This window comes from Sabethes cyaneus, chromosome 2 (assembly GCF_943734655.1).
Source record: "Sabethes cyaneus chromosome 2, idSabCyanKW18_F2, whole genome shotgun sequence".
Classification (NCBI taxonomy): domain Eukaryota; kingdom Metazoa; phylum Arthropoda; class Insecta; order Diptera; family Culicidae; genus Sabethes; species Sabethes cyaneus.
In genome coordinates this window covers 229,118,026-229,142,915 of record NC_071354.1, presented here as the reverse complement: position 1 = coordinate 229,142,915, position 24,890 = coordinate 229,118,026, and the positions used below count along the sequence as shown (strand labels likewise).

Genomic DNA, 24,890 nt, shown 5'->3' with positions numbered 1-24,890 from the left:
GGCATCGGGCACAAACGATAGGCGATTCTCCGCTGGTGCGATCGAACGAAAGGAATGCCTCAATGAGCTCGGAGGGCAACGCTCTGAAGCTCACGACCAAAGTAGATGTTGAACCTAGCACCAGTAGTAGTACAGTAGCAGTAAGACACAACGATGTTCCCACCACGAGCGGATGCCCGGTTGCTGCCAGTGGCAGCACCATCGGAAGTCCGGACGACGTTCAACGGCGACGCGAAACCCAACTACGGCAACATTCGTTCTTCCAATTGCGGATACACCTCATCAGTGGCCACAATCTGGTGGCCATGGATAAAAGTGGTACGTAGCGTAACGTTTGCATTATGAATTTCGCCGCTTATTAGTCCTAATTCCACACATCCTTCCGCTAGTCAATCAATCAATCACTTGTTATGATTTTTCACAGGCACAAGTGATCCGTACGTAAAGTTCAAAGTGGGTGGTAGGCTGCTTTACAAATCGAAAACCGTTCACAAGGATTTAAACCCGGTGTGGGATGAGACGTTTGTCGTGCCCGTGGAAGACCCCTTTCAGCCAATCAATATCAAAGTAAGTTTGATTGTATCAACCATTTAACAACTCATCAATATCAGCGAACATTTCCTCCCCCTTCCAAATAGGTCTTCGACTACGATTGGGGTCTGCAGGATGATTTCATGGGAGCAGCCAAGCTGCAGCTTACCGCGCTGGAACTGAACCGAGCGGAAGAAATGATCATCAAACTGGAGGATGCCCAGCGGGCGAACAAGGATCTGGGGGAAATCAAGTTGAACATTACCCTGTGGCCGAAAACGCAGGAGGACAAGGAACAAGTAAGGCAATGAACGGTTCAATCGATTTAAAAGTGTCATATTTCTTTCACCCAACTTTACAATTTTATCGCTTTTTATTGCGCCACAATGCACCCACACATTCACTGTTGCACCACGGGAGCCGGAGGTTTAAATTGAAAAACTACCTTCCATACTGGATTCTTCTCACTCTCTGTCTCTGAAGAGTGGTAGAAGGATCTGTAGAAATTATGTTTTAAAATATGTCAAACCACTGGCGTGCCCAGGCTGGAACATACTGAGGCATACTAGGGCACGTGCCCCGCATTTTCTTGAAAATTTAATACAAAATATAATTTCTGTAACCCAAAAGTCCTTAGTTCTTAGTCCTCAGACTTGAAGTTCAGTTATAAATTAAGTAGGATTAAATTATAAATTAATAACAAAAATTGGAGAAATGCGAAAGATAAAGAAGAAAAACTAGCATGAACAAAAGAAAAACGAAATCGAAAATAGTGACACAATGAGACAGGAAAAAGGGGCGCAAATATAGAGAAAAGTGGAAAAGAAAAATAAACGGAAAAACGAGGAAAACAGAGGAGGCTGGACTGAAAAAGACGGAAAAAGAAAATAGAAAAGAAAACTAGCACAAACTAGACCGAAAAGGAGTCAAAGAAAACGAAATAAAAAAGGATAAAATGAAGAGATAAAATGAAACCGGAAGACAATGGTATAAAGCGACAAATAGAAGGTGACAGAAAAGAAGGAAAAGCAGGGCATAATAAGAGAAAGAACGAAACAGACGAAAACAGAAAATAAAAAAGGAGATAGAAAATAAAATCCGAGACTGAAAAAAGGAAAAGCCAGTCTGAAACTAAGGAAAAATGAAAGAAAAAAAGCGAAAATAAAGACTGAAAAGGGCGAAAAACGGGACAGAAAAAGAAGAGAAAGAGGAAACGAAGAAGGAGGAGAAAAGAAAACCCAGAAATAAAAGACGAGAAAACCAGACAAATAGAGGGAATACATAAAAAGAACAAACCGTGACAGAAAGGTGGGCAAGAAAGAGAATACGGAACAGATAACAAGAGAAACCAAATGAATAAAGATGATTAGCGAGTGAGTGAGAGAGAGAGAGGTATTAAAGAGAGTAAGAGAGAGAGAGAGAGAGAGAGAGAGAGAGAGAGAGATGAAGCGGCACAAATAGAGGAAAGACGGGACAAAAAAAGAAAAAAACAAGACAAGAGAGCCCAACCAAAAGAAAAAACAGAGAGCGAAAAAATATAAAGAAACCATATATATAAAAGAAGAGAAACGGAGAAAATGGTAAAACTGAAGAAAAATGGACACCGCAGAATAAACGTCACAGAAAACAAGAAAAACGGGACACCCAATAGACGCAATTGACGACAGGAGAAGGAGGAGACTAACTCGAAAAAGATAAAAACTGGAAAAACGATAAAGATAACGAGTCAAACGACAAAGGAAATGTGAACAAACTAGACAGAAAAGATGAAAAAATGAAACAAAAAATATAAAAATGAGGTAGAAAAGATTGAAAGGAAAAGGAGAAAACCCGGGACCAGGAAATTGAGAAACGAGTAAAGAAAAAAAGTGGAGAAAAAAAAGAAAACGGAAAACAAACAAAAACAAAAAAATTGAAAAGAAGTAAACGAGATAGAAAACAAAAAAGAGACGAAAACAGGAAACGAGCAAAGACGAAAAACAGCGAAGAAAATTTCAAAAGCGAAAATCTGAAGAAAAATAGCACTGAAAAAAAAGAGCCAGGAAACGAGGAAAAATAGAACAATGAAGTAGGAAACAGCCAGAATAGACGGACTGAAAAAGAGGAAAACGGAAAGAAAAAGAAGAAAACTGTGGGAAATGGGCATAAAACGGTATAGAAAAGTAGCAAAAACGAGGCTGAAAGAGAGGATAAACGGGACAAGAAAAAGAGAGAAAGAACAAAAAGCGAAAATAAGAAACGAAACTCGAGAGAGAGAGAGAGAGAGAGAGAGAGAGAGAGAGAGAGAGAGAGCGGAAGTAAAGAAGGCGAAACACATAACAGAAAAGGTATAACAACGTGAAAGAACGGGGAAACGGAAAACAAAAGGAACCGCAAAAAGAAAAAGGTATAAGAAAAGAAATATGAAACAAAATGGGGTAAAAGAAAAAATGACAAAAAATGAGAGATGAAAAAGGGATACTTCAGAGAACGAGGACAAAAGGGGGCACAACCAGCGTGACAGAATAGTAACGTCGATAAAAACATAACAAACATAATAAAAACAGAAAAGGTATTACAGAAAACGAAGAAAACGAAAAAGAAAATAAGAACAAACAAGACACAACAAGATACTGAACAAAACGGAAAACCCCGGTTAGAGAGTGTGGAAAAGATAGGGGGAAAATACGGGACCACGAAAAGTGAGAAACGAGAAAGTTGAAAAAAGAGGAAAATGGAGAAAAAAGAAAACGATAATAAAGGAACAACGAGCCCGAAAACGAGGAAAAACGGAAGAAAAAAAACGAAAAACAGAGAAAAACAAGGACTGAAAAGGGCAAAAAAGAGAATGAAAAAACTGTGAGAAGAAAAAGGAAACCCGAGATAGATAAGGAGTGAAAGCGTGACAAATAAAAAAACGACGGGACAGGAGCAAAATAGAAAAAAAGACAGAAAATGTGAGAAAATGGTAAAAAGAACGGAAAACGGAACTAAAAACAAGAGAAACCAAGAGAGAATAGCAAGAGAAAAGACAACTATTCTCGTAGAAGAAAACGGAAAAAAGAAATAAATGGAAAAAATGGAACAAAATGAGAATGGGAAATGGGATCAAAAAATGAAGAAAAAAAAGAAAAATGTACAAAAAGAGTGAAACTGGAAAGTAAGAGACAAAAAATGAGAGATAAAAAGAAAAACGGAGAGCAAAGAAAAATAAAAGCAACCAAAAGTAGAATAAATGTGACAGAAAAGAAGAAAACAGGAAAGAAAATTACAAAAAATTGAGGAAGAACAATAGTAAAATCAGGAACGATAAACGAAACGAAAAGACAAAAGAGCGGCAGAAAAAGGAAAAATGAGTGACAAAAGGAAATAAATGGAAGAAAGCCGGGACTGAAAAAATGTGATAGATAAGATGGGAAATAGAAAAGAAAAAGAGGAAAAACTAGAAAAGAAAGGGAAAATGGGACAGAAAACAAGAGAAACCAAAGGAGGAAAGGGACTCTAGTAAAACGGAAAAAGAGGTCAAACGGGATATAAAAGGAGAAAATATGGCACAAAATGGAAGTGGGATGCGAAAATGGAACAGAAAAAAATGAAAACGGGAAGACCGGATCAAAGGAAACCGTAAAACTGCAGAGAAAGTAACGAAAACGAGATACAGTAAAGGCAAACTTGAGAGCAAAACAAAAATGGGAGCCAAACACTGAATAAACATGACAGAAAAAAAGAAAAGAGAAGGCATATAAAAAAGTAAAATTAGAACGAACGAAGAAGAACGACTCGAGAATTAGAAAGGTTAGACAAAGATGAAAAAGGAACACGAAAAGAGGTAAAATGAAAAAGAAAATTTTAAAAAATGAATGAAAAAGGAAAAGAAAAAGAGGTCTGAAAATAAGAAAAAAGAAAACAGGAAACGAAGAAAACGAACAATAAAACATAAAATACGGAACAGAAAAAAAGAAAAATGAAAGAAAAAGAAACGGAAGAAAAAACAAGTAAAGTGAGAACCAAAACCAAGAAAACTTTTTCTGTACAGAAGAAGAAAAATGGAGCAAAAAGTGGAAAGACGGGACAGAAAAAAATAAAACAGGAATATAAAAGGGATAAAACGTGTGAGAGAGGAAGACGAAATATGTCAATCCTGATTTCAAGTAAAGCTTCGTGTCTAATAACGTGCGAATGCCCAAATTCAAGTCTAATTTAATGTCGAATATCAAGTTTATTTGCAACTCCAAGTACGTATCCGATTTTACACCCAATTTCAAGTCTAATTTAATTCCAATTTTATGTCAAATCTAATTCAATTCCAATGTTATGTCAGAGTTGAATGATTTTAAGTCTAGTAGTGAACTCCAATTCCAAGTCAAATCTTAAGTCCAATTCAAATCCAATTTATGTCCAATTTCAAATCCAATTGCATATCCAATTTTAACTTCAATTTCTAAACCAATTCCCAGTTCTAGTTCAATTTCAATTTCAAGTAAAATTTCAAGCTCAATTTCAAATAAAAATTTCAAATTCTCTTTGGAGTCTAACTTTACGTCCTATTCAAAGTAAAACTTCCGGTCCAAATTAGTCCAGATTCAAGTCCAATTGCAAATCCAACATTTGGTCCCATTTCTAGGCTTCAAGCCTTAATTAGTTGAAATTCAAATCTAATTTAATGCCCTGTATCAAGTCCGATCACAAGTCCAGCTCCAATTAATCCAATTTCAACTTTGATTTTAAATCCAATTGCATTCGAAAGTCCGAGATTTTCAACCTAATTAGCCGTTATTTCTACGATAAGTTATAACAGATTCACCATTCTAAAAATTAATCATTTTTATATGGCAATCATACTTCTGAAAGGTCGGTTTTCCCACCTTCTGTTGATGCCTGGGCACGCTAATGTTTAAAACCGGCAAGGTTGTTCATGCTGGCGAAAGTTCCAGCTACACACACCCACCCGCCATAGTTTTATGTTCAATGTTACGCTAGTTTATTGTTTTTAAAATTTTACTCTTCCCCCTTCCCCCCACACTTACCACAGACGTAGGCTGGCAATTTTTCTTTCTATCACCACCACTAAACAACACCCGCTTTCCTTAACCCGCTAGTACTTTCAGCGAAATCCCAAGCTGGCCGACGCTTCCCGCCGCCTAAAGTCGCAAATCTGGAGCTCCGTCGTAACGATAGTGCTGATCGAAGCCAAAGGACTCCCACCGGACGCCGAGAATGGACTGAACGATGTTTACGTTCGATTTAGGTGCGCATTTTAACCTCCACATGCTCAGGTACAGGTTACTAATCGCAGATTTTCTTCCAGGTTAGGCAATGAAAAATACAAAAGCAAAAACTCCTACCGAGCTCGCTGGCTGGAGCAGTTCGATCTGCACCTGTTCGACGACGATCAGCTGCTGGAGCTGGTCGTGTGCGGGAAGTACAACACCTACGGCAAGTGTACGATCGATCTGCGAAGTCTTCCCCGGGAACGAACGCACATTACCTGGCATCCGTTGGAGGAGTGCACCGGCGAGGTGCAACTGATGCTGACCATCAGTGGAACGACCGCTTCCGAAACCATTACCGATCTGACCGCGTACCGGGAGGATCCCATAGAGAAGTCGGTGCTGCTGAAACGATACGTAAAACGATTGCATTTCTAGCCACTTTAAACAGGGGTTTTAAAATTTTGGAAACTTGTTTCTTTAAGGTCTGGCACCATTCCCTGCAGAACCTGCGCGACGTCGGCCATCTGACGGTCAAGGTGTTTGGGGCCACTGGTCTGGCGGCGGCAGATATCGGAGGCAAGTCAGATCCATTCGTAGTGCTAGAGCTAATCAACGCTAGATTGCAAACCCAAACCGAGTATAAAACGTTAACACCCAATTGGAACAAAATCTTCACGTTGTAAGTTTCGCAAGCAACTGTCAACTTCCTAACTTGTACTTGTACTTGTCGGCTCCTTTACTACCGATTTTTGTTGTTTAGTTGTTGTTTATGCAATTTGTTTTGTTCTTTTTGCTATCATGGTCGTTCCTAATTAATTTATTATATTTATCTACTCCGTGTTTGCCTCTGTATGTTTTGCAGTAATGTAAAGGACATGTCCTCGGTGCTGGAGATAACTGTCTTTGACGAGGATCGGGACCACAAGGTGGAGTTCCTTGGACGAGTGGTGATACCGCTGCTGCGGATACGAAATGGCGAGAAGCGATGGTACACCCTGAAGGATAAGAAAATGTACACCCGCGCAAAAGGATCGCAGCCACAGGTACGTCCGTTAGCGCGTGGTCGCTTTTTTGTTATATTAACAGAAATCTATTGCTGTTTCGATTAAACTTATGTGTTTAATAACGAATTAGAAATTTCACAATCCTGTCATCCTGGAATACTTCTCACGAAATGATGAACGAGCTTCAAATGAAGCTGACGATTATTTCGGGAAATAGCAATTTGAAACGTTAACTTGATAATTTATAATATGCGAAAGGAATATTGTTTCTTAGGTATTTATTATTAGGAACTATTCTCATTTTATCTCATTAGAGTTCAGAATTCTCAAATTTAAAACAACAAATTAAACGATAAAAACGATAAAGAAATTAAACATGCATTGCTTCATGGTCCAGTGTCGTTGATATTCTCGATATCGAATACTATTTCCATCGACGGTTTTCGACGAAGAAGATTTTCAAGTTCTTGCCACGAAAAAGAGCAATTTTCAAGTTCTTACCACCCAAAAGAAGATAATTTAATTTCCTTCCGATCGTCCCACACATTTCAGTTCGTTATCAGATTATAGGTTTAGCTTTTCCGTTTACATACGCTTTTTCGTTTAAAAGCGACAGACATGTGGGGCATCGCTTTCACCAGAAAATGAAAGCGATGCGATACGATACGATAGAAAGGCGCTGCCAGGGATTTTTCAATGCAGCAAGAAGGCTTGAGCTAAGCCATATTACATTGTGAATAATTGAAAGAAGAATATTTGTGAAAAGAAGCTAAGATTTTTCTCCTGCATTTTCGGCTGGATTTGAAAATTTAGGTTTTTTTGCAGGATATTACAGTTTTAACCTGGTTGAAACTGAAATGTCTGCATAAATTTCCCGTCGACAGTCGACAGTCCGAGTACGTTGGTGTAATTCAATAAGCTTGATAATATCCGCGTTAAGCATTACAAGATAGTTTACGAAGTTTAGTGTTCGTTATAGTTTCTGACAGTATGCCATTTGATACTCTGGTACGTTCTGCAAGCCACAAACCGAAATCTCGGACATTTGCGTTGTTTTTCAGACTGAACAATTTTGATTGACTTTTTCCAAGAGATCTACTAAAGTTTCTAGAGTATAAAGGGTGCCCCACATCAAATTGCATCGCGGAAAAAACGCTGTAAACAATTACCAAGTTGACCGATCCTTTAAACTTGCAGACAATAAAATATAACCCCTTAGAGATATAGATGTGATGCGTGGGCACGTTGTACTGCCTTGAAGCCAGCGTGATAACCTAACGAAACCTTGTGCTATCGCTGACAACCGCACAGTGGATTCTCTCCATACAAAAGCTGGACAAAAATGAAAAAGTTGTCCAAAGATGCTGAAAATGCCTCCTAAGGGTAATTTTGGGTCGCTGAATCTGATTTTTGCATCTAAAATGTTCTAAAATTATCATATGAACGTCTGGGGTTGATTAAAAGAATATTTATACTGTAAATCATATACTTTATTTTCTGTATATACATTTTATGTATTCTGAGTGTTTTGCAACAAGCTGAATTACTAAAAATAAAATAAATTTTGCAAGCTCATGTTTTCAAAACATAACTGTGTTTCAATTTCAACGATTATTTCATATTCACGTATGTCAAATAGCAGATTAAAACTGTTTTTTGGCTATAGTGTTTCTTGCTATCCTTGGAATTTTGAAGCAATTTGAGAGATATTGATGGATAACAAAAATAGTAACCTAATATGGAAGCTACATAATCAGAGATAGATTTCGTTCGCTTTCAGATAATTAAGATGATAAAGAAATAATAAAGAATCAGGCATAGCTCAATCATTTTGATTCAATTCACATTCATTTGACCGTGCCGTTTCAATCAAGCATAATCTGAAAAAGTTACATATGGGGCATTTGTAGAACTAGTTATTGTCTTCAAATTTGCTGAATAAAGCTAATCTGTATGTTTTGTATTTAAGGTACTATACGGTTGCTACCTTGTTGGTAACCAAATGAGCATTCACTTAACTACCAACGGGGCAGCAGCATTGTAGCACAGTGATTACAAAAGATACAACCTAGCTTTATTCAGCAAAATTGTACACTATAGCTAGCTCTACAAATACGTCATACAACTTTTTCAAATTCTGCTTAATTGAGACGGTGCTGTCAAATGAATGTGAATCGCGCCAACCCTATTCAGAATTCATCAAATTTGAGACCCTGGCGCAGAACGACGCAAGATGCCACTATGATTTTTGAAAACTAGACAAAATTTCCAGTAAAATGAAACATGAGCGGTCGATGCACTAGTATGCACTCCTAAGTAGATGACGTCCTACAGACCGAAACACTGTTTAAAAATCAAATAAAAATGTGTATTTTATATTGTAACTTTTATAACAATGAAGTTTTGTGAAATCTAAAAATCCCATTGGATTCCCAAGAAAATTTCCTATCAAAACACATCTTTGCATGTACTGGTGTTCAATATTTTAAACTAACTAGAACGAGTTAAATATCAAAGGGAGTAAAGTTTTCGCATTACGATTTTCAACAAATTTCACTGACTTTGGAATCTTCAAAAAATTGTGCAAGCTTTAGTTTTTACTCGATTTACTTCAAAATTTGGCAAATATATATTCAATGATAGTACATTTAAGAACAAATATAAAAACAATAAAAATCGAAAATCGATTTTGGCATTTTTGTCCGGCCCGGTCCCTCTGTGAACCGGCGTAACAGGATCTGGAACAGTAGCTTGTAGGCTACGTTTACCAGCGTTGTGCCGCGGTAGTTACAGCAGTCGAGCAGTTCACCATTTTTGTAGATTTTTTTTTTTTTGTTTGCCAGAAGGGCATTGGGTTAAAAGGCCACTGCGACAGTCTTAATGATCGTCTTTTGTGGCAGGCCCCGATTGCTGTACACAGTTTACGGATCGCTCATACCCATTGATGGAGTTGAGCGGAATAGTTGTAATCCTGTGCCCCAATTCGGTACTACATGGTTTATAAAGCCAATGACCGTTTTGGGATTTAGGCTCCATACCTGATATGGAGTAAGAAGGAAACTTCCTAAGAAGTTGTGCCTTGATAATGCAAGAGCTCCGCAATAGAAGAGCAGATGCGCTGAACTTTCAGGTTCAGAGTTACAAAAGCGGCAGGTGTCAGATGATACCTTGCCGATATTCTTTAAATGATAAAGAGCGGGGCTGTGTCCTGTTAGGAGTCCCGTGATCGTGCGTAGTTCACTACGAGTTAAATGGAGTAGTTTTTTAGCTACTGCAGGGTTTGGGTAGATAAACTGTTTAGCTTGTCTACAACCCTGTGTTTGATTCCAACGGGATGCTATTTCTAGCTTTTCCCATGTCATCAGTTCGCCTTTCACGGCGGATGTGGAGGTGCCCAGAAACGGTTCAGGACCAATAAATTGCTGAGCTGATCCTTGTCTTGCTAGGTTGTCAGCAAATTCATTGCCCTCGATTCCGCAGTGACCGGGCACCCAAAGTAATAAAACTTTGTTTTGGCGGGAGAGTTCCCTCAATGCTGTGCTGCACTCCCAAACTAATTTGGACACGCATTTGGCGGACTTGAGAGCCAGTAGTGCTGCTTGGCTGTCCGTGAAGATACCGATTTTCGCATGCCTGTACTTTCGTTTCAAGCATATTGTCGCACAGATGTATATGGCATATACTTCTGCTTGAAAAACGGTGGGCCACTTTCCTAATGAGATAGTTTCCCTGATGCCGGGTCCGTAGACTTCGGAGCCTGTGCAGGCCCCCATTTTTGAACCATCTGTAAAAAAACAGATAGTTCCAGATGGAAGATCTGGCCCTCCATTATTCCACATTGAGCGATCTGTTTCAATCACCTCATATGGAACGTCCATATTGGGCCTGGCTTCCATGCAGTCAGAGACTGAAGTTACTAAGGGTGTCAGATTGAATTCCCGAAGTATGCGAAGATGACCGATTTGGTCACCTTCGAGTATGGTTTTACTCCTTTGCAACCGTAGTGCGCCGAGCTCTGCTTCCTTCTTCACATGATTTTTGTAGATAGGACAAACCACTCCTTCCTTCTGTTCCTTCGGTAGCTTCTCTTCCTCTCAAATCTTGGAAATTACCCAGTGAAGAGTCGTTGCCAGCGTTTCTCGGCCATGTTTATAAAGCTCTGCTGGTAGACGGTCCTTACCAGTGGTTTTATTGGTCTTTAGTAACCCGATTTCTCGTTCGACTTCTTGAAGATCAGAGACATTAGTATCTTCCATGAGCACTCCTAGGTTAACTTCCGATTCGCCTTCTTTTGTAATTTCGCCATTGCAGTGCTCATTCAAGAACTGCTTCCACCTCGCGCTCGTTGGTGATTGGATTCGCTCCTTCGTCTCTACACATGTTAGGTTTCGATGTGTAGCTCTTATGAGATTGACCTTTTTACTCCTCAGCATCGTGGTCAACTGGTTCCTTACCCGTCGGTATTTGGCCAAATTCTCCCTAGTGGCTATGCTGTTACAATTTTTCCAAGCACTTTTCTTACTCTTCACCGCTTGCAAACATTCCCCATCAAACCATTCATTTTGTATTCGCCGGGGTCTTCCACCCAGGACCTTCCCGTGCAGCTTTTACTTTGATTTACTTTGATCACTTCACAGAAAATCAATGTGGCGGCCATTGTTGTTTGGAGTACAATATCGAGGGCTCTATCTTAATGGGGGTACTGTCAAACTCTGTAGACCAAGATAGAGATGTCGAGGCGGTTATTATAGATAACGTAGAGATTGTTGTAGAGTTGTTGAGTGCCTTCGTGCCTCCTGATTTGAAAACAGGAACTAGACGGGCTATTTTTAAACAATTATGATACTGCTCTACAAACTGATTTCATTAAAAATATCCGTTAATAACCATGCGAAAAATTCGTGGTGATTAAGTTCGCTGTTATTTTATCTGCTTAAGTAGATTTTTTGTAGTCTAAATTGTTAATGACCAGCACTATCTCATTGTAATTGATAATTTTACAGAAATATTCATTATAAACCGTGCAAATCTGTAGTGAATCCTTGGTGATGTTCCCATTTTCCAGAATTGCAGTCACTTGGTTGCTTGTATCCGATTTCCCAATAGTTTGTTTTATTAGTTTAAGAGCATTAGCTTGATTATTCCAGTATCCTCAGAAAGTAAACTCCTTTGCATCGCGCTTTCTTCACCTGCAACATCTTCGACCCATGGGGTGGGCAGCTCGGCTGCACGTATTTCTCCTTTTTCTCGTTTTCCACACATATTTTCAACTTATCAATTGAAGGCGCAGATTGAATGCCGTTTCGATCACCTTGGATCTTGGATTTACCTTATCTTCTAGCGTGGTTTTCGGAATTCCAATTTTTTTCTGTGGTTTTGCAGACCGCAATGCATGCAGACATCAATTAGTTATAACTTACTTTTGACGTAGGACTACGTCTTACCAGAGGGGGTCATTCCAAAATTTTGATTGGAACCAGCGTCACGAAAGAGTGAAAGATTTTGAACGCTAATAGCTCTTATAATTCAGAACGGATTTTGAAGATTCTCATACCATTCGATTCATAAAAGATGCAACAATTGTCTGGCTACTATTAAATGATCGTTCTTTAATTGTTATATAACAAAAATTAACCAAACTACGATGAGGTAAAATTTTCCCATACATTTTCCATGCCATCGCTTTGCTCCCCAGGCACGGACGACTATCAGATACACCTACAATATGCTAAAAACAAACTCTAAAATCTTTTAGGAGGGAAAAAAAGAACAACAACGAATTGCGACACTCATTAAAACCGCCGAGTGAGTCTACTGAAACAGAGGCAAAATGGTATAAATACCATAACAAGGCTGGAAGCAGCTTCTTTTTCACTCAACCTTTGACAGGAGCACACCATTCCCATCGTAAATACTTATTTTACGTATTCTACCATTCCACCATTCCCTTCGTAAATATTTATTTTACGTATTCCTACGCCAAGCCTGCGTTCTGGTCCCTAAGCACAGACTCTTCTACTTATGTTGATACTGAACTTAAAGCATTGATTTCCTTGTAATAATAAGTAAAACTTGATGTTAATCTGCAAAAAAACTCGCCGGAGAAGAATACTGTTTGGCAACAAAACCATGTTTGTATTAATTTAACTTATTTTGCGCAGCCTACTTGATCGGTTATATTTAAACGATGTTTGATGTATTTGAAAAGTTTTCTTCATACACATTTAGGCTGTTCCGATAAGTGTAAATACACTAAAAATTAACCGTCATTTCAAATATCGTGCAGTTTTCAACCAAATTTTGGCTGCGTCCTGTTGTTTATATCCAAACGAAACAGATGTCGTCATTTTTTTTCGGTATTTTGTGCGGAAATTTCGCAGTGCGTGGCCTTTTTTCCGATCAAAGAAAACGGATTGTGCACAAATGAGGCACCGTCAGTGAACTTTCAATCAGAAAACTAGCTAAGGAAGAAGGTGTGCGGTTGAAAACCTGATTCCTTTGACCTTACAATGGACAGGAAGATAAGAGATTACTATAAGCGGCATCCTTCGGCATCAGTACGAGATGTGGCAAAAAACAGGGTACCACACCGACTATGGTGATGCGTGCCAAGGAGAGAATGGGTCTGCAGACACGTCGGAAGCAGAAGCTGCCGAAACGAAGCACCAAACAGGCGGAATCTGTGAAACCGAGCGATCGCAAGCTGTACGATAAACTTTTGACTAAGAAATTGGGGTGTGTTATCATGGATGATGAAACCTATATAAAACTCGACTATAAAACTCTGCCGGGACCACAGTTTTATACCTCAGCGAAGGGGAAGGATGTTCTTGAATCAGTTAAGGCCGTTTACACCGAAAAATTCGGTAAGAAGGTTATGGTGTGGCAAGCCATATGCGAATGCGGAAAAATGTCTCGTCCATTCATTACAACAGACACTATGAATGGCAAAATCTACGTGAAAGAATTTCTGTAAAAAAGGTTGCTACCCATGATCAAACAGCATGGCAATCCTGCAATCTTTTGGCCTGGGGTGACATTGCGCATCTCGTTTCGAGTGATTTTGGTTCGTTTCGACCACGTTAAACAAATGGGCGTCTCGAACCAAAATCACTCGAAACGAGAATCGCAATGTCACCCCTGATCTTACTTCTTGCCACTACTCTAAGGATGCGCTAAAGTGGTATGAAGCCAACAATGTCACATGTGTACCGAAAGACATGAATCCACCAAACTGTCTAGAGATTGGCGAAAGCAAAGCTGAGGAAAGACATGAAACCAGCCGTCAGCGTTGAAAAATCCAACAAAGATTGGCCTAAAGTGGTCAAAATGGTCGGAGAAAGCACTGTGCAAAAGCTTATGAGTAGTGTCAAGAGAAAAGTTAGAGAACTCGCTTACCCTACAAAAACTGATACAGCTTGAATTAAAAATAGAAAGAAAACACTATTGTGAAGCAGGTTTGGGAATAAAATAACTTAAAAAATACATGTGGTTAATTTTATTAAAGAAAGAAAGTGTATTTATACTTATCGGAACAGTCTATAAAACTACTTAATTGACATAAATAAATTGATTGAGACCGAATATGGGTACTGTCCAGATTTTGATGCAGCATGGTATAACTTTTGCATCAATACTTGCCAGTCACAACAATGTTGAATATATCATGACATACCATAATAATATAAATATTAGTGGTGTTTTAGTGAAATTCACTGGCGAGAAATACGTTTACTGGCGATTGAATAGAGTCACCCGCAGGCACGGTAGTTAGCGCAGCTTTTCATTTATTTTGAGCACGCGTTACGCGTATTTTATTTTGGACACTTTCATTTGATCTTGCCGAAACAGAGTCCACGTAATGCACTAAAAAATGAAAGATTTTGAACGCTAATAGCTCTGGCAGCTATGAAGGAATTTTGATGATTTGAATACCAATCGATTAGTAATAAAAGTAGCAATTATGTGGTTTTTATTACAAGTTTTATTTTCTAAACCACTAAATAGTGACAATTAACAAAATATTTCGAATTTCCCCATACATTTTTTTTGTGATTACGGCGCGACCAGAGGACGTGCAAATAGCGCACGAGTGCTGTACAGAATACTGACATTTAGCATATTTAAACTTAACTTCATTTAACAAATGTACATAAATGTTTAGGTCATTAAAGTACAATAAATTATAAATTTGCGTAACAAACTTAATATTTTCAAATTGTCAAGCATTGTCGATTTGTATTGCATTCGTAGTCCTACGTGAACCCCTCGTTTGTTCCCCGTGGCACAGCCCTCCATAGTTTTTAAATTGTATCGCTACACTACCACTACACGCATGTCAATTCCATGTACACAGGAAGCTCTATAGAAAATGGGACTGTAATGCGAGTAGCGACAGTGCAGAATAACATCGTGTCAATCGGTACGAACGGTACGTACATACGACCCAGTGTGTCTGCATCTAGGCGTTTTGAGAACATGAACCGGTCCACAGTGGTCCCATTGCACTATGGTCCAGAAAGCCAAATTAGGTGGAAAAAATTGTTTACTCAGTAATCGTTGATTTTAGACTATTTACGTCTTAGCAACAAAATCTTGTTTAAGGATGCCGCTTTTTTGGCATGAGCTATTTTAGGGTGACCCTTAAATTAACCAAGATCCAGAAATTATCTTCAAAACAAAACAAGATAGAGCGATATTTACTTCAACAATTTTATAGCTTGAAGTATTTTGAGTAATATTGCAGAAGACAAAATCCTTCTATCTCGAACCGTTTCCATATTAGAGCGATTTTCCTGAGTCAAGTTAGGGTGACCCTGCTATTTTGCGATTTTTCTCCATAACTTTTTAATTTTGCATTTCTCGCAAAACACTTCCTCAGATGACTTTTGAGACTCACTAAGACGCAACTTTTGGTGAAAAAAGAAATTGGCTATCTAATTTACTTCTACACTTATATTAAATTTTATGATAAAAATAGGCCGTTTTCAAATGTTAGTATCTCAGAAAGGTGCAAGCAGAATTAAAATCGGTTAATTGCGTTTGAAAGATCGTGATTTTTTGTGCATAATATCAAAAAATTGGAGGGTGGATTTTTGTCTATCTCAAATAAATCAACTTTGAATATGTGTGGTTTTAACATATTTAAGTATATAAAAGTAAACGAGTTGCGCCATAACTCCGGAAGGCCTTGACTGTTCTTGATTAAACTTAGCGTACACTCTTCTTGACATACGTAAATCAGCACAGGGTTATAAGTTGTGTGAGTGGTCCAAATCTAAAAGAGAATGTATAAACTTAACCTCATGTTTGTTGACTTAAACTTCATAATGAGGTTAGACATTAAAAACGGTAGACTATCCAATAAACAGAGGGAATGGTAGACGAAGTAATGAAATCATATGTGTTTCATAGTATCATGGAGTGAAACTACCGAATGAGAAGTTTAAATAGTTTTCTACCCGCGACGGGGATTTCCGTGATTCGCCCCTCCCCTTTCATCAGAGGCCACCATTTTTTGTCTTTCAGCCACTTGTACATCTGTTTTCGATAAGATTGAAAATCTCAGGCGAGCGAGTGTGAAAAGCATAGCATCCAAAGCTTACTCCACTGACGCAAGCCTACGCCAAACAACTGCTGGCACTGTGTGCATACATTCTGCTACCTACACACTCGCGAGTGTACAGCCTCATATCAACTTTCTACACATCCCGCCCGCGAATCCAAAGCTCACGAGCTGTCCATAGGTCGTGAGCACGAGCGGCACACTTGGATGTATGGATACGGATTTTACTTTTCTTCTTCATTTTACACCCTCGCTTACACACGCAGGTAAGTGTGCGGGCCAATGCGAGCGATGATAGGTATCAACTGCTGGGTTGTAATGACGAGCGTAAGCAACGAACGTGGCTGATAACTAAATAGCAAAGCATTGCAAAGCCTAGGTGCTACATTCCGTTATCGAAACTTGACCTTCTGTTTTTTTATACGACAGACTGTTAGAGTGCAGGACAATTGCAGGGCCAGTTGCTACGATCCTATTAACTCTATCAGCCTCTCCCAGTCGGGATTCGAACATATGACGACTGGCTTATTAGACCAGCATCATACCTCGAGGCCAACTGGGAGGTGATAACTAAATACGCTATGGCAAAAACTTGTCGCAGTGTATGAGAATATCAGAAAAGAAATCCGAAAGAAATGCTCATGCATATGTGTTCGTTAGAAGAAAATCGTGAGACAAAATTGGACCACACGAATGCGGGCTTCACAACACTACGTTTCAGTTTGCAAATTCTCATAATACAAAAAACAAAGCTTTTTTCCTCATTTAGACATATCTACCCCTCCCCTTGATTAGCTCTCCTCGGTCAGCGGCCATTTTGTCTACAGCAACTTGTACGTCTCTCCGAAGATAATGAAAGAGAAACAAAGCCTTCCTTATATTGTTCTACTTCCGTAGTTGTGACCCTCCCATCTTTTCACACGCTCTTCATCTAATCTCCCAGCCACTTGTACAACTTCTAACAGGCCAAATGCAAGATGTTATTATTATTATTATTCTATGTTTGAGAGGTTTTCAGCCTGTGGCTGGTTCGCCCCTTAATGCAAGATGATCGCAGTCACTTTTACTTATTTGGACCTCCCCCTCCCCCCCTTTTTAGCGACCATCCCCTTTTTGTCAACCTCCTGCGCTGATTCACTTGTATCAAGAAACATGTACGCCAAGTTTGCTGAAGAACAGTCAAGGCGTTCCGTAGTTATGGCGCAACTCGTTTACTTTTATATACTTAAATATGTTAAAACCACACATATTCAAAGTTGATTTATTTGAGATAGACAAAAATCCACCCTCCAATTTTTTGATATTATACACAAAAAATCACGATCTTTCAAACGCAATTAACCGATTTTAATTCTGCTTGCACCTTTCTGAGATACTAACATTTGAAAACGGCCTATTTTCATCATAAAAATTAATATAAGTGTAGAAGTAAAGTAGATAGCCAATTTCTTTTTTCACCAAAAGTTGCGTCTTATTGAGCCTCACAAGTCATCCGAGCAAGTGTTTTGCGAGAAAAGTAAAATAAAAAAGTTATGGAGAAAAATCGCAAAATAGCAGTGTCACCCTAACTTGACTCAGGAAAATCGCTCTAATATGGAAACGATTCGAGATAGAAGGATTTCGTCTTCTGCAATATTACTCAAAATACTTCAAGCTATAAAATTGCTGAAGTGAATATCGCTCTATCTTGTTTCGTTTTGAAGATAATTTCTGGATCTTGGTTAATTTAAGGGTCACCCTAAAATAGCTTATGCCAAAAAAGCGGCATCCTAAATCAAGATTTTGTTGCTAAGACGTAAATAGTCTAAAATCAACGACTACTGAGTAAACAATTTTTTCCACTTAATTTGGCTTTCTGGACCACAGTGCATTGGTATCAGAACACGCGTTTTTTTAATTGCGCCGAAATGGTTGATTATACTGGTTAAGTATGTTCAGAGAAATTTCTCAGCGTTAAAAGCTCTTTCATATGGCATGAACGATTATTTGATTAATCCCCCTAAAAGTTAGATAAAAAATTTATTTTTTGAACAGTAAGAGATACAGCAAAACAATGTTCTACAAAATTTACGAAAAGATTATTATAAAGAACTTTGCCAAAGAAAGTAACCTTCTAGCTATTATAGTTTTAGAGATAAAGAACAATTTTTATGGAGAGTTTACGAAAATCAATTTTTTGACCACAGTTCTTTCTACAGTATTTATACGCATTAGACATGTTCGGCAAAGATTTTCTAACAGTCAAGTTACATACTTTTGTAGAATATAGTAACTTGCTATCGTCAATATTTGCGGAGAAAATTAAAGTTTTCGTTTAAAAATTATACAATTTTCAACAGCAATAACTCCCAAACATGCAAATATATTCAAGCCATTTATTACCCATGTGAGAGTACAAGAAAAATACTACAAAATGCAAAACAAATTAGCTTGACCCTGGCTATCCCTCTACCAAAACACTCGTATTGAAAATTGTTACTCGGTTCAATTTAATATGGCGTAGTGTAAAAACCGTGTTATCCCGATCAAGTAAAGTGTGCAAAATAAATTATGAAAATGTTTAATCCAAGCAGCATGGATTATTAAGATTTTCAAAATTCGTTTTCGGATGAAATTTAATTACGGCAGTTCGAGGTGTACAAATTTCGAAGTGTATTTCAAGATACTTCATCGCTGTTACTGTGATTATCAGACCTCAAGTATTATCAGCTCGAAAGCTGCATCACTAAACACGTTTTCTGATGAAGAACTGAAGACAGTAACTTTTTTCGTAAAGTACGGTTGCGATGGAAGATGGAACCGCAGATCTTAGCCAGTATTAGCAAACATTCATTGATGATGATGGCACGAAGTCCAACTCAAGCCTTTGTGTCACATCAATTGTTGCCATGAAAGCAGTAACAAATGGAAAGAATATATTCCTAAATCCACATCCATCTTCGACCAGATATGTTTCTCTCATTTAGCCTAATTAGATCGTCTTCGACCAGGTATTGCCGGCCGTTGCATCTCCAGTTTGCAAGGGAAACGGCTGTACTAACGCTGCAAGAAAAAATTAACATAGACCAGCAAATCGCAAAAATTCATCCTACATCCATTGAATGTGAAGGTAGAACGGTAGTGGTTACGAGCTGATGATGACAATGGTGGACAAGGACATACAACAGTACCGAACTCATCACACAAGAAAGATCTCCAGGATGGTTACAAATACGGATCTTCTGCCGTCTGTAAGAATCTTCTGATCCGGTAATTTCTAGCATGAGGGAACTACCAAATAACAAAAACGCCATGTCCTCTGAAGATGTACCTACTGCAACTGTTGGTCAGTACATATGATATGCACAATAATAGCGATAGTGAAGATGAAGAATCTTCAAATACATTTCGAAATTCGTACACCTCGAACTGCAGTAATCAAATTTCATCCGAAAACGAATTTTGAAAATCTTTTTCTCTACAAATAATCCATGCTGCTTGGATTACACATTTTCATTATTTATTTTGCACACTTACTTGATCGGGATAACACGGTTTTTACACTACGCCATATTAAATTCAACCGAGTAACAATTTTCAATGCGAGTGTTTTTGTAGAGGGATAGCCAGGGTCAAGCTAATTTGTTTTGCTTTTTGTAGTATTTTTCTTGTACTTTCACATGGGTAATAAATGGTTTGAATATATTTGCATGTTTGGGAGTTATTGCTATTGAAAATTGGTTAATTTTTAAACGAAAACTTTAATTTTCTCCGCAAATATTGACGATAGCAAGTTACTATATTCTACAAAAGTATGTAACTTGACTGTTAGAACATCTTTGCCGAACATATCTAATGCGTATAAATACTGTAGAAAGAACTGTGGTCAAAAAATTGATTTTCGTAAAGTCTCCACAAAAATTGTTCTTTATCTCTAAAACTATAATAGCTAGAAGGTTACTTTCTTTGGCAAAGTTCTTTATAATAATCTTTTCGTAAATTTTGTAGAACATTGTTTTGCTGTATCTCTTACTGTTCAAAAAATAAATTTTTTATCTAACTTTTAGGGGGATTAATCAAATAATCGTTCATGCCATATGAAAGAGCTTTTAACGCTGAGAAATTTCTTTGAACATACTTAACCAGTATAATCAACCATTTAGGCGCAATGAAAAAAACGCGTGCTCTGATACCAATGGGACCACTGTGCGGACCGAAGACGCATGAATTTTAAAATTTCTAGGTGAAAGCGGAACAAGTTGAATGGTAATATTTGAAAAAAAAAATTGGTTTTGTAGTTCATTACAGATTTGTTCGAAAATTGCTGAATATATGATTGATGTTCATTTAATAAAAAATTTAATTACATTTTTGAGAAACTAGTGATAACACACACGTTAAAGTTGAACGTCGGCAAAGTATTTACTTAGCGAAAAAGAAAAATAGGCATAATTTAGAAACAGGCCGAAAATACTCTCCCGTTTACTTGTTTTAAAAATTCTTCGTTAGTCAAGAAGATCTCCGAACAACTGTTTGCAATTTTCAGTAAAATTCTGTCTTACCTGTAGTATTTTTCTGAACGTTTTAACATCCAACCGGCATAATAGAACAAATTCTTCAATGCGGAACACTTTCTGGGTCGCTTGGTCATCCGAGACAAGTCATCCAAATCCAAAAAATCTGCGACTTCTGATCAGTTTAGCTTAAATATAGTAATAAAATTTCTACTCAATATCTGTACAGAAAACAAGCGACTCTATAAATTTACAAAACAGTCGAAATCATCAGCATTCATATAAGTATAATTAAATTATCTAAATTTGTGTGTGAAGCTGAAATTGTCAATTTTCAGAACAAGAATTTTTAATTTTTAATCAGCAAAATTAACCCTCTAACGGGCAACACCGTAAAAACGATGCGATCAAGCTAATGACTATTTTATCATGAAAGTACACACGAAAAAACCTTAAGTTCTGATTTTCATGCAAAAATAATTATCTGGAGGAGCGCCAGGTAAGAAAAAGTCCAATTTCTCTTTTTCCTTTTTCATGTTTAACGCTCTGCCCAGATATTTTTTCAATTCAGATATATTACAAAATTAAAATAATGCATGAAATTTACTCATAGAAAAACTTTTTAGGTCAATCATTTTGTTCTAGATGTCCTTTTTCTACAAAAGTAAAAAAGGGAAAATTCGCGCATTAATTATTTTCGAAATTTTTCGGAATTTTTGTTTTTGAAAGATGATAACTTTTGAATGCATGGTCAGAATGTTATGATATTAGTATCAAAATGTCAAGAAATCTGTACAGAACATATTTTCTATATTGCCAATTAAAAACAAATTTCGTATGCGGCTCTGGAGCTCCAAAAGCGAAGGCCGTCTACAGACGGTCTTACCCGTTAGAGGGTTAATAATATTTTAAGGTTAAAATCTGCTTTCGAAATTCCTAAAACCAATGAAAATCCTTTATAAACATAACTTCATTCCAAAGAGTTATCACTGATTGTTTTCTTTTCCCACGCTTTGTTTTCCATTGCAAATCACAGATCCTGCTGGAGATGACGGTGGTGTGGAACAAACTGCGGGCGGCCCTGCGGGTGCTGGAACCGAAGGAAGAAAAGCTGGTCCAGCAGGAGGCGAAGTTCAAGCGTCAACTATTTCTACGTAACGTTACTAGACTGAAAGCTGTTATTATGTATTTTATAGAAGTAGGACAATTTGTTCAGTAAGTATTGCTCCCCCACGCCCGCCCCCTTTTAGGCCGGTTAGGACGGTGGTGGAGTTTCTTGGCTTTTCATTTCAATTTCATTCATTCATTCATTCATTCACAACAATTGCAGAAGTTGCTTCGAATGGGAATCCCCGGTGCGGTCCTTCATCGCACTGGTACTGTGGATATGCGGCTGCATTTGGTTCGATATTTCCACCATCCCGGCGGCGGCCCTGCTGTACTTGCTGAAGTAAGATCATTATTTATTCAGTCACCGACTGAATGAAGTGAAACAAATATGCTTTGAACTTTACCTTTTTGTTTCTGTGCAGAAACTGGCTGATACGATGGCTAACGGGGTCATCGTCGCCGTCGACGACCGACGAGTACGACGTGGCCAGCGACGACGAGGACGAAGAGGACAAGGAAAAGGTAGGGTTTCATAATTTCGTTACTACCAACCTTTGTTGCAGTGCCATCATGTTTTTATCCCGCTGCCTGCTGCAGGAGGAGAAAAAAACCATCAAGGAAAGACTGCAAGCAATACAAGAGGTTTCCCAGAGTGTGCAGAACACGATCGGCTATCTGGCCTCGCTGGGCGAGAGTGTTAAAAAGTACGATTTGTTTACATCTTTTAGTAGTTAGTTTGGAAAAGTTATTAACGTTTTATTCTTCGCAGCACCTTTAACTTTTCCGTTCCGGAGTTGAGTTGGCTGACAGCGCTGCTGTTGCTGATCGTCTGCCTGGTGCTGCACTACATTCCGATGCGAGTGCTACTTCTGCTGTGGGGACTGGTTAAGTTCAGTCGTCGCCTCATTCGACCGCACAGTGTTCCTAATAATGAGGTCCTGGACCTGTTATCGCGAGTTCCGGACGATGAAGAAATTGTAGCTTGAAATCGTCGTCTCTCCCATCCGAAACCAATTGCTCACGCTTTAATTTTATTTTTCACAGATCATGTGGCGAGAGTTGCCTCTACATTCAACACCGGATATGGCCCGGCGGGATCCTCGCAAAAAACACAAAACCTCGTAATGCTACCAAACTACCCTGAAGCGACACTTTAGGGAGCAACTTAGGAAGGTTCTGAATATCAACAAAAAGGACAACTGAGCCAACGTACTTTTGCCGATCTTGGTAACCCCCCTCCCTTACTATTAAGCTCTCATGTTTTTCTCTGATCTTTTAGAACTGTTAGAATCAGTCCAAATCCGTTCGATCGTCAATCATGATACAGTTACTTCCATCTAGCGTGTAAATCGAAACAATCGCAAACGCACTGAACGAAACCAAGAACGAACAAGAAAGCTACTAGTCTAGAAACAAGTTGAACTATTGCTGTTATGTTTGTGCAATTATTTTATACGAAAAAGAAGCTGTGACGCAGCCCCATTGAATTCGTGTTTAGAACTCAATTCAAGTTTAAATCAACTCCAAATAAAACCTTTAACAATCCAATTTATCCAAACTTTTACAAGTCACAAATGAACTCTAGAAGTAACTAAGCTGCAGTATGATTGTAAAAAGATAGTACTAGCGAATAGCAGAACAAAACATAAATTATTTATTATTAAAAAATCAACGCCGAAACACTAACAGAAGGTGGTGTGTCAATTTTAAATTTACGCTTGTCACGTTTTACTCATTGTTGTCCGTTTGAAAACCGATTTAACATTTAACTCTAGCTAGCTCAGTGAGAATTCAGCTGAATAAATCAACAATTCATTTTCACCAACTCTCCTATCGTGTAACTAAAGAAAAACAACTAAGAATCGAATCATACACACACACAAAAACTAAAGCTTTAATCAACATCAATTTAATCAACATAGCAGCAATTGGCTTGAACTTATTCGTTGTTTTTTCCATCATAAAAGAAAACAAAACTACGGAATCATCGGGCATAGTCAGAGTAAAATTTAGTATAGGAAACATACCCCCTGATCCGTCCAATCAAAGAGAAAAATTACTTTGTTTCGAACATTTTGCACTAACGCATAAACAGAGTTGTAAATATTCATCTTCGTCATTCAAGCAAACAGAAAGAAAGTAAGGCAAATCAAAACAAAACAAAACGTTCGCAAACAGTTCAGTATTTATCTGTGTTTACAATCATTCAACAAAACAATGTAAAACAAAACTATTTTTTTATACATTTTTCCTAATAATCGTTAATAATTCACTTACTTAAATTAAACAAAAAAAGGACACAAGACAGAGTAGGTTAAATTGTGCGAAAAAAAAAGAAAGGAAGCATGAAACAAAGTAGGCGAAAGGGCCGATATATTTTTCGAATCGATTAAATTTAAGCGTGCATGCAATTTGAGTCAATTTTGAATAAATCTACTAGCTTAGCACCTTCCAGAGCATGCTCCAGCCAACGCACTTTGCAATTTGCTTATTCGGTACAGCACAACACTTGCTAGTATATACTATTTTAGTGTAGTGATTAACAATTTGGCCTAAATACCCGATTGCTTTCCGGAATCGATTAGCTAGCTAGGATTGTACTTCAATTTGCTTAATTAAATTTAGGGTCGTTATAAGGAAGAAGAAAGAGAGAAACCCAAAAGGAGACAGTTTTGCATAGCGACAATGTCATCAACGATTAATCAGACAGAATTTGGATGTTTTCGGTACACAAAGAGGTAGACTACAATGAAGTGTCAATTATTGGTAAAAGTAAGAGTATTTGGTTGACAAAAAGGAGGAGTTGGGTATCTCAACAAAATGGGATAAAAACTCAAGCCTGCAGTGCCAAAAATCAAGAAAGTTGAGAATGTTATATTTTTTTGTCATTTTTCACTGTTTGTGTCACTGGTGTGCCTAGGATGGGTCACATTTGGGCCCGTTTGTTTGTTTAGCGTTTGAGATCGTGCATGATCTACAGATGATGCCCTAAGTT

The 24,890-nt window shown here is 38.0% G+C and overlaps 1 protein-coding gene across 1 annotated transcript; it reads left to right on the top strand.

Annotated features, from left to right (window-relative positions):
• On the top strand, positions 1–23,028 carry LOC128737279 (multiple C2 and transmembrane domain-containing protein). The gene is made up of 13 exons (XM_053831884.1): positions 1–318; positions 425–567; positions 639–830; positions 5,619–5,758; positions 5,819–6,137; positions 6,206–6,402; positions 6,586–6,766; positions 21,822–22,000; positions 22,116–22,235; positions 22,318–22,417; positions 22,493–22,599; positions 22,665–22,872; positions 22,940–23,028. Exons 1-13 carry the CDS (start codon positions 63–65, stop codon positions 23,018–23,020), a joined length of 2,223 nt encoding a protein of 740 aa, XP_053687859.1. The 5' UTR covers positions 1–62; the 3' UTR covers positions 23,021–23,028.
• The last annotated feature ends 1,862 nt before the right edge of the window (positions 23,029–24,890 follow it).